This window comes from Acanthochromis polyacanthus, chromosome 14 (assembly GCF_021347895.1).
Source record: "Acanthochromis polyacanthus isolate Apoly-LR-REF ecotype Palm Island chromosome 14, KAUST_Apoly_ChrSc, whole genome shotgun sequence".
Lineage (NCBI taxonomy): Eukaryota > Metazoa > Chordata > Actinopteri > Pomacentridae > Acanthochromis > Acanthochromis polyacanthus.
In genome coordinates this window covers 17,741,733-17,754,597 of record NC_067126.1, presented here as the reverse complement: position 1 = coordinate 17,754,597, position 12,865 = coordinate 17,741,733, and the positions used below count along the sequence as shown (strand labels likewise).

At 39.4% G+C, this 12,865-nt stretch overlaps 1 protein-coding gene across 1 annotated transcript in view; it reads right to left on the bottom strand.

Annotated features, from left to right (window-relative positions):
- LOC110969391 (inactive dipeptidyl peptidase 10-like) overlaps positions 1-12,865 on the bottom strand; it is a 282,362-nt gene that overhangs the window by 114,507 nt on the left and 154,990 nt on the right. Inside the window, 1 exon segment of the mRNA XM_051958998.1 lies at positions 10,411-10,506. Coding sequence (XP_051814958.1) covers positions 10,411-10,506 — 96 coding nt within the window.

The following is a 12,865-nucleotide window of genomic DNA, read 5'->3' as shown; positions in this document are numbered from 1 at the left end:
GCAAGTACACAGCAAGTGAAAGCAAAAATAAAAACGAGACTTAAGTCAGAGATATTGTAAGAATGGTCAGGAATGGCACTCGAGCTGAAGTCTCCTGAGTGGAAACCTACTGACTTCCACCTCCTCAATCCCTTCCAGCTTCCATAACCACACTTTCATACCTCTTTGCAGGTGCAACATGAAGATTAAAGTGGGTGATAACAGCCTGAGGAGCCGAGCAGAAGATGGAGGACAACCTTACAATTGACACTGAACCGTCTCCTACATGAACTCAGAAATATCACTGTTGATAGACATCTTTTTCTATGATCTAACAGCTCTTAGCAGGGAAATAAACACTGTGTATTGTTTAGGTTTCTATGATATCACTGTCTGTAAAAGAGCAGAGGTTCTTACTGTTAGTGTAATGAAGGTTGACAGTCAGCGTTCCAGTTTGTCATTATAGTTCAACAGAATACAAAAATTTGCAAATTTCAGGAACCTGGGGGAGTGAGCCTGTTTTCCAAACATTTTGATTCATGTTGTAGATTGACACTGATCCAAGATGGTACCAGTATGTGTGGCCTTCCAGCTGCTGCTATTATGTTTTATAAATATATTTGTCTTTACTTTAATTTGATGGTATAATTTGCTGTTTGTGGAAAATCAGGAACATTTTTTTTTCAGCTGGCATACCCTTTCCTTCTCTGTATTTCACGCAGAGGACAAGATGAGCTCTTTCCACGGAGTCTGACAGACATTTAGTTTCTCCACTTTATCGCTTCAGTGTTTTACGCTCCCTGCCATCCTTTTTCCAGCCTAAATCTCGTGCACCATGACATGACAACTTCCTGACAGCCCTGTTTTTATAGCTGGGCCTCATATTGATTTTCAGTTGTTGGTACCTATTTCTCATGTTTATGTTTTCCACTTTTTGTGCCAGGGGAAATAGGTGGGGTTATTATGCAAATAATGGTACATCCACAGTTGAACCTACACAACCAAAAATAGTATTTTGTTTGAAGTTTTGATAATAGCAGTGAATCAGCAGCCTCCTGATGCACTAATGGCTGTGTTCATGTCTGATTTCAGCAATGACTCTGATGAAAATCGCACACAGTGAGCAAGGGCACAGGGAGAACAGTAGAGAATTCAATCTCTCCCTTTTAATCAGTGTCTTTCACTGCTCAGAGCAGTGATAATGGGCATGTCAGGAGCCGCAAAAATAGGACGAGCTAACAGGAGCTTAATGGAGGATGGAGAAGAGTGTGAGATACATAAGGCTTAGAAGGATGTGGGGTTAGTGCTGGGTGGCACTGGAGTCCCACAAATGAGGAAGCTTTCTCAATCACAACATTTCGTGTGTCAGAGTAGAAATACAGAGAGAACTTACTGTCTGTCCTTCCACCAGAGCTGTCCGGCTGCTTTTAGCTAAAGAGCTGCCAAACATCAGCATGCAGCCATTAACAACCTTCACGCTCTAACAGATGTGGGTATGTACGGCATGCATTTGCACATCAGCAGAGACAAACACACACGTAAACATGTGAGCACACACACAGCCATCTCACACTGACGCTTTAGCAGCAGTTCTAAGCACAGCTTGGGGAGTCTCTAATTTTAATTAATGGGAGGCACCAGAGCATGCAGTTCCTAATTAACCCCTAAAAACGATCCTGCAAAGGCATGCAAGTGGAAAAACAGTCTGAAAAGAATGCAATTTACTTTTTTCTTTCCAGCCCCCTGTTTCCTTGCTACCAATCCATATGTCGCAAACCACTTTGCAGATCATTGGCAGCTGACAGCAAACTGGCTGATCTTTAATTCCTTTTGCCACCACGTCAAGCGGCAGGGGAATAGAGATTAATTGGCGTGATCATGTAGCTAATTAGGAAAATGAAAGAAAATCAAGGTGGGTTGATGGCTCAACGCAAGAAGACCTACTGTACAGAATGGTGGCATGATTAGCCATCCAGTGAAGAAAACAAGTGTGCTGGCACGCAAACATCTATTTGAAATCAGAGCATGATCTGGCATTGACATGCAATTACTGTATGCTTTACACTAATTAAGAAAATGTTCATGCTATCTTAAATCCACTCAGCCGTGAAATACACCTACGAGCATAAAATTTCAGCTCAAGTGTACCAGTGTGTCCACACCCCGCCCAACTGTAACTTGGGTCACAGCCCAGTCATTGGCAGTCAAGCCAAGAGCTTCAAACCGCATGCCAAATTCTTGATTTAGAATAAAAGGTGCGGAGGAAAAACAATCATTCACCAAATACTGCCCCACAGCGAGAGCAATGAAATCTGTCAGTGCCAAGGTAAGTGGCTCATCCGGAGGGGGAACACTGGTGGCAAAGATCATCTTGACATTATGTGCTGTGTTGCTAGTGCCAATACAAATGGGCGTCAGTGCTCATTTCCAGTGCAGCAGACCTGCACGCTTAGCTTTAAAAGCATAGGCAAAAAAAAATAAAAAATTACTCAATAAAATAGCACTAGACAGAATCCTCTGCCAAAATCCAGATGCACTGACAGCAAAAGCTTTGTGAGTTTTTGTTGGATGCTATTTGCCTGATTTTCACACACTGTCACTGCTCCTTCTTAAAGATCCCCTCCAGATGTGTTTAAAGATGCACACAGAACACTGAGCTTGGAAGAATTCTTTATGCCTAATGTGATTTTTCCATTAAACAGTAAAATGACATCTACACCTCCTTCCATATTGAAAAGAAAATCTATGGATGTGCATTTTTTTTTTTTTTTTTACTGAATACAATACATGTCTATTTTAATGTCCTAAATCATGAGCGCTTCAGTTTCAGCAGAATACATTTCAGACAGCCTTCAAATGTCAAATCTAACATACATCATTCTGCACAATGAGGCTTTAACATGCAAATGTCACAGCCAGCCAGGGGTCCTAGTGTTTTTCTGCCAGTGTAAATGCTGGAGACTGAGGGAAGAAATCAAGCAAGCTGAAGCTCAGTCATCTTGTCAGGTACAGAAATCTTGTCATGTCCTCTACAAGCCCTTGACTCACCACGACCCCTGCTTGATCACAGTCAGTACAGTTGTGTAAATATGACAGCCGCAAGGAACACTTTTGTATTTTGTATGACGTATATCAACAGGAATGGTGGAACTGTAAATTAAAACAGACTACAATGCACGAGAATGGTTGTGTTAGCTGCAAACTACATTTATATGTTATCATGATTGCAATATTTACTGGGAAACAACACTTAATCCACAGCAACACTTCTTTTTGATCGAATAATTGATAGTTTCACTTAAATGCATTAGAACGTAAAATGAAAACAGAAAGTGTGGTTGCACTGTTTGGATCATAAACAGTCTATCACATCCCTAAATAACCTTCTATTGTTCATTTTGTTGACTTCACTGCAGGTCTGGAGGGAAAAAAGTCCACAGCAGCCTGGACTTCCACACCCATAGACCTCTCCTGGTGGATGTTATATCTGCAGGTATCAGTGGTTGCCCTTGAGAGATGAGCTTTGCACTTGGGCTTTGTGGATTTAAAGAAACTACAACCCCGCACCACCTGCACCTACACTACTGCTGCTCTGAGGACTGATGGACTTGACATTGGTCTGACAAGACCAACCACGTTTGCAGTTCTAATACAAACCGACCGCTGTGGACTTATCGGGACTTACTAGGAAATGATACAAGGAACAACTGATTAAATTGTAGGTGTGTTTCTAAGTCCCATCCATTCCCACCATCTGATACATATTTAGGTCGCACAATTCGTCTGTAAAGGTTCTCATTCATCCTGGTGATCTTGAGGTGAAGGGTTTAGTTCAGGCAACTGGACTTATTCTTGTGATCTTGAAGATGTTTCGCCTCTCATCCGAGAGGCTTCTTCAGTTCTAAAAACTAGTTTGGAGAGTCCTGGGTATTTAACCACTCGAGGTGTAGGTGGGGCTAAGGGTGACAGTATCTACTATCAGCAAACGTCTTCAAGATCACAAGAATAAGTCCAGTTGCCTGAACTAGATCCTTCACGTCACACAATTCGGTGTCCGTACATAACATACACATGCATAGCACACGCAGAGAAGAGCACTGACATTGACAGGATTATCTTCTATGACAAATCTTTTTTTTATTTCTTTTTTTTTTCAAAAAAGGGTTGCTGTCTATTGAGGTAATGCTGAAGAAAACATGGTCGCAGTTTGATTAGGGTTAGGGATATAATAACTGTATAGCAGGATGCAAATTCTAGCTTCCCGAATTATCCCATAGTCATATTAGGTGTAGCATTCTGCAGCAAGATGAGCTCCATATAAGGCTCAACACTGGAAATGAATGATGTCCAATTTGGACAAAATTCCAAGCAATGGTGAAGTCAGATTAACTATCACTAAATTAAAAATAATAATAACAATTACAGAATTATAGGCCATGTTCTACTTAATTTGTTTGTCTTATCAAAGCCCACATACAGCCACCATTATAATATCAGATTAATGGCTAGATTAATGTGAACCTACACAAACGTAGATGGAAAAAATGGAAAGCTGATCAAAAGAACATAGAGATACCCAAATGGAAGCAGTTTTAATGGCAAAGGCTTTGTACACTCTTTGAGGCTTTAAAAGTATTCGTAGAAGACATGCACATTAGAAAGGATCAAATACTACACATGTATTCAGACATGACATGGAGTATGAGCAGGGATGTTGTACTGCATAAATGTACGAGTCAAGCAGAATATGTTCTGAATGGAAATTGGGATTTTCCATTAGTTGAATCAGCATTAGGCAGCTTATGCCAGTAATTAGACGTAAGCGGGACGGCATTTATCATTGTCAAGGACGCACTCTCAAAGATATGACTCTCCTTCAGCAGATGTCACCTTCCATTACTGCATTTACACTCTAAAGTGTCATTATCCACTCAGTCTAGCTACAGGAATTTCACCTGTTAATAATATACAGCAGCTTGCGAAGTAATTGTGATTTTGCAGGACTGTTCGACATGTAGCTGAATTACTCAGATAAAAGGGAAATGGCAAAAAGACACTGTTGTGAGGGGAGCAAAAAGAAGATAAAGCTGTCTTATTCTGATGGAGAAGTCCTAATGGGAAGATAACCCCTTTGTCTGGTAAGACTACAAGTGTAGGCCATCTTACAATTCTTAGCAAAACAGAGCACAAAGTTACGGAGAAAGCCATCACATGCTAGTATGTTTGTTTCAGGAAGGTATTAGGACAGAAATGTAAACCTTTCACGATGATGCGCTCAATCTTTTCAACAGCACCCAGTTTTGTTTTCACTTAATTACATATGTTTATTTCTTGGAAGTCCAGTTAAGTTATGCACCCAATAAAATACAACAGGAATTTATTAATCGTTCAACCACAAGCCTGTTTTTAAGGTGAAAAAAAATTCCCCCCCAAAAATGTGAATTTGACTGCAGAAAATGCAGAGAGCTGACAGGTGGTGCAGCTAGCTGGTAACTGAAGTCAAGCGGTAATTTGTTTCAGGTCAGCAGTATTGACAGCTAAAAGCTCAATAATAGATTTGCAGAGATTACTGTAGTACTGGTCATTTATTGAAGCGATGACCTGCCTGAGCTGTGAGGTAAACGCACAGCTGTACAATGTCTGACTTCCAGTCTTACAACATGGACCTCAAAAGACATTGATGTGCTTCAAGATATAGAATAAACTGTAATTCAGACAGATTTTTAACATATTTTTTTCTGGTGCTGTTGCTGTTGCTTTTCGTCACTTTTTTCTTTTATTTTATCTTTCACAGATTTTTGGTGTTTTACAGTGCAACTCTAAGGAATAAGATGTTTGTATCTTGTCATATTTACCTAATAGGGATCTATATAGAAGATACACTCAATCATTTTGAAATATATTTTTTTAGTTAATTTCAGGGGGGAGGGGCAGGGGGGATTCTCAGAGAAATTTTTTTTTTTTTTTTTTTTTGCCAAAACCGTGGGCATGATTATTTGAGGTCAAGGGAGATTATCAGTGGTCTTGTACATCTTCCATTTTCTAATAATTGCTCCCACAGTTGTTGTTTTCACACCAAGCTGCTTGCCTATTGTAGATTCACTCTTCCCAGCCTGGTGCAGGTCTACAATTTTGTTCCTGGTGTGCTTCGACAGCTCTTTGGTCTTGGTCATGGTGGAGTTTGGAGTCTGACTGTTTGAGGCTGTGGACAGGTGTCTGTTATACAGATAACGAGTTCAAACAGGTGCCATCAATACAGCTAACGAGTGGAAGACAGAAGAGCTTCTGAAAGACGTTACAGGTCTGTGAGAGCCAGAGATCTTGCTTGTTTGTACGTAGGTGACCAAATACTTATTTTCCTCCATAATTTACAAATAAATTCTTTTTAAAAAAATCCTACAATGTGGTTTCCTGGATTTTTTTTTCCGTATTCTGTCTCTCACAGTTGAAGTGTACCTATGGTGAAAACTACAGACTTCTGTCATCATTTTAAGTGGGAGAACCTGCACAATTGGTGGCTGACTAAATACTTTTTTGCCCCACTGTAGATATTTGCTTCCATACGTAAAGCCTATAGGAGTATGCATTGTTTAACCTCACATAAGCTGGTCAATTTGTATCCGAACATGTCTGCGTGTCGACTTGATGTGCAGTTTTGTTGTGTGTAAAATTGCTTTAGTGTTCAGTCAGCTACGTACAGGCACACTTAGCATGATGTGCCTTGTAGTATGTATTCATTCATGGTGAAACTGAGATTGTTGTCTAATGATGGTACAGAGTAATGTTCATTTTAGTGTTTGAATCATATGTCATCTCTCTTACAAAGAAAACACTATCAAATAATGTGTCAAACCACTTCACTGACTGTCTACTGAGTCTACTCTCTGTTTCTGATTTTGGGAGCTTATGTGAACCAACTGGTGTGCTATTTTGTCCAAGCTGAGCTAATGTGAACACAATATGATGCTCTTCTCTCAGCAGATTGTCAGTGACAGGCTGAGGGTGCCCAGCCTGGGAGGGGAAACTGCGACAATACTGATGGAGAGCGACGCTCACTGAATCACATGTGGCAGCAGCTGAACGTGACTTTCTCAGTTACATGCATCACTGTGAAAAACACACGCGCCTCCAGTATTCACTCACACATATATGTGCACACAAGCAGCACCTAGAGGAGAGAATGCATGTCATTCTTTCCCACATGTGCCCGGCATTATCCGGATGTCTCACCATAATATCTGTACAGAGCCTCATCAATATCAGCCGTCGCCACATCACAAGGACAATGAATTTCAGGGGAAAGCTGCAGAAACGTCTGACTACACTGCAGACAATAATGTTCTGTAAATGGATTGTGTTCATGCGTTTGAGAATAGGAAATATGCAGAGTTGTGTAAAATGATATCCAAAGTTGCACATATTTAAGTTATATAAGCAATGTCAGCCTATGTGACTGAATTATAGATACCAGCTGACCAATGCAAATTGCATCATTCTCATCTGCGAAAAACTGACCTCACGGAGAGATGAAAGTGTAATCTATATCTTGATTGATACAAATCTATGTATTCCCCTGTAGAGTTATGATGTGAAGCTATAGCAACCCCTCCATTCATAACTTCACATCACCACTCTGTAACTGAAATATGAATTAAATGCACTTGGATATTGAGCTTGTGTCATCATTTCCCCACAAGCTTATTAGTTTATTTGCTGCAGGCCAAGAGATAACCGGCAAGTTCTTTAGTTGTAACACTGTTCACACCAACGTATTCCAAGTTGCAAGATACTGAGTGTTTCAGCAAGCGCTTAGTGCATTGATTCAGTATTTGTTGTCTTTCAGCTTAGCTTCACTGTCTGCAACAGATGCTGGAATGTATAGATTAGCATGTGTGGTTTGTAAACATCACATCAACCAGAAAATGAAACTGATATGGGTTTAATATTGTGGAACAGACCAGACACTCCACATTATATTATCATTAAAACGCACGTTATACTGCATATTTCAATAAAATAAGCATTTTGATTCTGATTTTTGATTCCAAAACACAAGAACAAAAACAAGCTGGACTTTGTTGACAATGCAGATAATGTTAACAATTCATATTTTGTATCATCTTACTGATAAACTTTAAACTGTTCTCCATAGAAACATCACACAGCTGAAAAAAAAAAAAAAAACACGCACAGAGAGCACATACATCTATGTGATGAGTTCCAGGTGCTGGACAAGAACATATGTGAGTCATCATCTTGAAAATACAGTCTGTAAACGAGTTCAGATGCCCCCAAGAACATATAATAAATTCTAATCTTGTAATGGCATAGAGAAATGGATCTGAAGAGTGCTTAGGCTCGAAATTTCACCATGAGGTAGTCTGACTCCCCGGATGTGGGTATAAGCCTGCTTCCCGATGTGCATGTTACAGTGTTCTTCCCCACGGGAAACAACAACGACAAGCTACCGCACTGAAAATGAAATTTTAGCCAAAAGTTTTGCTTAGGATTTGAATTGTCCTCTGCTTGTTTTTTGTATTGGATGATTAATTTTAATCATGGGGCTCATACAAGTGTTCCACCACAACAATTCCAGAAGTGAACACCGAAGTCGCACCCTTGACTTCAGTTTTCCTCCTTTGTCCAAAAAAAGTACATAACTAAACATTAATTCTTGAATTAATTACTTTCTTTTATCACTACAGAATCTCATATCATTTCATGCCACTTAGTATTAAGTTAATATAATCTTTCAATGATTAACACAAATTAAACATAGTATATTAATAGAGTGTAAACAATCACTGTGACAACATGACTTTTAGCTTATTTTTCTTGCTGACAATGCCACGAGCCTTATTTTAAGTATGATATGTCACACATTACAGGCTACCGCGTCCCATTTGCAGTTATTATTCACTGGATCACATGATGTAGCTATTTATCTCTAATGGAGACAGAGACTGAAGACTTTTGAGCCAAAACCTTCAAAGCCTTCGGGTTAGAGGGAAAAAAAATCTCATTTTTGCTCCAAATCCTAGTGATCAATCTTTCCTCTCGCCCGTCTGTCTGTTATCTGCTCCCATTTGTCTGGGGTCTATTTTGTCCCATCCATCCAAAAAGCACCCTATAAAGCTGACTTTTCTGACTGCCTCATCGCACAACATTGGTGCTCTCTCTGTCTAGCCTGAGGTCAGCTCAGGGAATTAGATGGCGTTGCAAAGATAGTGGAAAAATGTCACCCAGGAATGAAATATTGATGGACAGAAAGGCCTTGCCTCTTTCCCTTGCCCTCGAGCGCAGAGTGAGAGTCACGCAGTCGATGGGCAGCGAAGAGGAAAGCCAAAACAAACACACTAATCCGCGGGAAAGAAGACAGAGAGAGAGCAATGCAGGAACGCCACAATCCTGTCCATCCATTTCCTCAGAGGTACCGTTATCTTCTCCCTCCCTCTAAGCAAACCATAATCAGATTCACTTGCACTTCACTTGATGTGGTTTATTTCCAGCCAAGGCCTTCCAGGCTTAACATATGATCCCCTTCTGGCAAATAAGCAATCAATACAATGTAAATAAGGAGCTGGAAAATAAATCCAAACATCTAAATTTGCATAACTAGATGCAAGGTAAAGCTCGGGTGAAACATGCCAGCCTTGCTTAAAACTCCGCTGGCTGTTTAGTGAGCCTCAATTACAAAACAGGAGAGATGGCAGAGAGAGATGTCATCCTTTTGCTGCTGAGCAAAAGCAGCACTGTTGCAAACTAAGAATTCATCAAGATGTCATTAATGTGAAGTATGAGTCAAGATGTGTTTTGTACAAATACACAATACCGTTCAAAAGTTTGGGGTCGCTTAGAAGTGTCCTTGTTTTTGAAAGAACAGCAGTGTTTTGTTTTTGTTTGTTTTTTTCAATGGAGATAACATTTATCAGAAATACAGGCTGGAAACAGCTGATTTTAAATAGAATATCTACATATAGGGTCCAGAGGAACATTTCCAGCAACCATCACTCCTGTGTTCTAATGCTACATTGTGTTAGCTGATGGTGTTGAAAGGCTAATTCATGATTGGAAAACCCTTGTCCAATTTTGTTAGCACATGAATAAAAGTGTGAGTTTTCATGGAAAATATGAAATTGCCTGGGTGACCCCAAACTTTTGAATGGTAGCGTAAGTACATTAGCATAAAGTAAGAGACATGCATGTGTGCTCAGTTTGCCAGGCTGACACTCAAGTAATTGTGCAATTCAGGTAAAGGTGACTATAGCTTTGTAACCGTTGTATCTGCGAGTCTAAACAACAGCTTAGCCTGCTTCATTCAAATTAGAACCAACACCTGTAAGCAATGAATTTCACCCATCACAATGCACATTTCCATTCATAGCTAAGCAGCTCTGAACTCCAGCAGTACAGTCCATGTGGACTACTCACCGTTAATCCACTTGGCCTCCGGGTCATGAACCTTGAACTCAGGCTTGAACAAGTCCTCCACGGTCAGTTTAGTGTCACTTCCAGCTTGGTTGTCAGCTGCAAAAACAAACCGTGAATTGATAAGTTGCATAAGCACTTTTAGTACAGCATCCACAGAGTTGTGAAGTTCTTTCTGGTTATTAACCTTCCTGTTATGTTGCAGATCAAATTGACCCATTCTAAAGTGAAAAAATACCCCCCCCCCCCAAAAAAAAAAAAAAGTAATAGAAAATCTTTTTTATTTTTTATTTTTTGGTATGAAACTTCTTCTATTTGGCTTATTGAATATAATCACATATAAAAAGAAAATGGTTCATTTCACACATTTTCAAACTCACCCTAAACAGAGAGGTGTCATATTAATTTAATAACATCACTCCATAAAAATAAAAAGATAAGAATGGAAACTAAAACTAAAAAGAACTAAATAAAAATTCAATGTCATGTAAAGCTATATGTGATGTCATGATCTGTTAGAGGTAAAGAACACCATTGCACTAAATATTGCTTGAAATTGTTAGTAATGGATTTAATAATGAGGTATAAATAAAGTTTATAGGGATTTTTTGGTTTCTCTCATTAAACATGACCCAAGAGCATCACTGCTGTTCCTGAGAAATGAACAAAACAGGAGGAATAAACATCACTTCAGTCTACCAAACCAAATTGCTGTCGAGCGAGAAATCTATCTCCAGCATTGGCTGATTCACTCTCACCATTGGCATTTTAATGTTTTCCAAGTTTTCCTGCCATCAAAATGTCTAAAACACAGCTACTCCTTAAAACAGATGACCCTGGGCCCACAAAAACATTAGCTCACTACAGATTTTAGATGCTAAGCGTTCAAGAACACATGTGGCATAGTACAGGTGCGCCTAACAAGACAAATAGGAAATAGGAAAATAAAACACATTTTCAGTTTGCACTATGTGGTCAAATGACTTATTACTTAGGGTTATTTACAATCACATGGAGAAACATCACCCAGCTCTGCATGTGTACACAGCTGTGTAGTTTCTTGCCTTCCTGCACAGTTCTGTACAGTATCTTTCACCAAACAGCAGACAGAGTTAGCCACTACCTGTAAGTTTCCACATTGATTTATAAATTCAGAACACTTGCTTTTCTGTTATTTTTTTTTCTAGAATCAATTTATTTTGTGTACTATGTCACACGTGTCTTTTATTGTCATGTATTTTGATTACACTGCCCTCTCTTTAGATTTAATCATATCTATTACTCATGACATATTGTCCCTCATTCCATTAGTCTTGAAATCTATTTTTACCGTCCAATAATTGTCAGTCGCTTGTAAAGCACATTGAGCAGCATTTGATTTGTTTGGAAAGTGCTACACAAATAAAGTTTATTTGATGGATTTAAACTAGCTAACAGCCATCACTAAACTTTGAGCAAGTTAAAGATATTTTTCGCAAGCATTTGCAGAGACCATAACAGCACTAAAAGTCCAGTAATTACTAGACTTACATCATTTGCAGACAACAGCTTAAATAGTTTAGTTCATTAGTGGCCAAGATGTGAATAATGTAACTTTAAGGTTTAGGTTTTAAAGATGACTTCTGCCTGCCTGTCAAAAAATCTAATGTTTGTCGTGGCCACAAGGCTTCCATGCTGAGAAGGAAAGAGTGAACACTAATGGAGGTTTACATCTGCTTGGCAGTCAGACATGTTGATGTACATAGAGGCTCTCACACGCATGAAGACGCCCATGTCAATGAAAAAGACGTGCATTGTCTGTCTCAGTGGCATCTCAGACATTCATTACCATGATCATTACTGGGCTAGAAAATCTTTAAGCTGTTCCAGCATTGCCCCTGGAAATGTTTCATTTTTAATTATGAAATGTTATGCCTTTAGCAGAGAGAGAACATGCCAGTTGTGAGCTCCTTCTGAACAGGACAGCTGCTGATTATAAGCGGGAGGGCCAAGTCATTTTGAATGTCAGCCATATTGGCTTTCCTTGATAACTCCACACAGCATGTTTGTTTATGAAGGCAATGGAAGCCTAACCAACTGTGGAATACACCAGGCAGTGGACTGTGATGATGCTGCATCTGAAGAAAATCAGGAGGTTTTTCATAGATAGATAGATAGATAGATAGATATTGATGCAGCTTTAAGGATACCAGGCAGACATTAGCAAAGGAGAAAGGTAATGGAAAAGGTGATCTGTTAATCTACAATTATTTCCTATGGCAAGCAAAAATTTTGAACATGTTTCCTTAAATCTGTGATTATTACTCCGCCAAGGAACACAGCAAAGTTATGTGACGATCTGCATTGGTTTGTCTGTCTGTTAGCAACATCACTCAAAAACAGCGGAACAGATTTGGATGAAATTTTCAGGGAAGGTCAGAAGTGACACAAGGACCAAGTGATTAAATTTTGGCAGGGA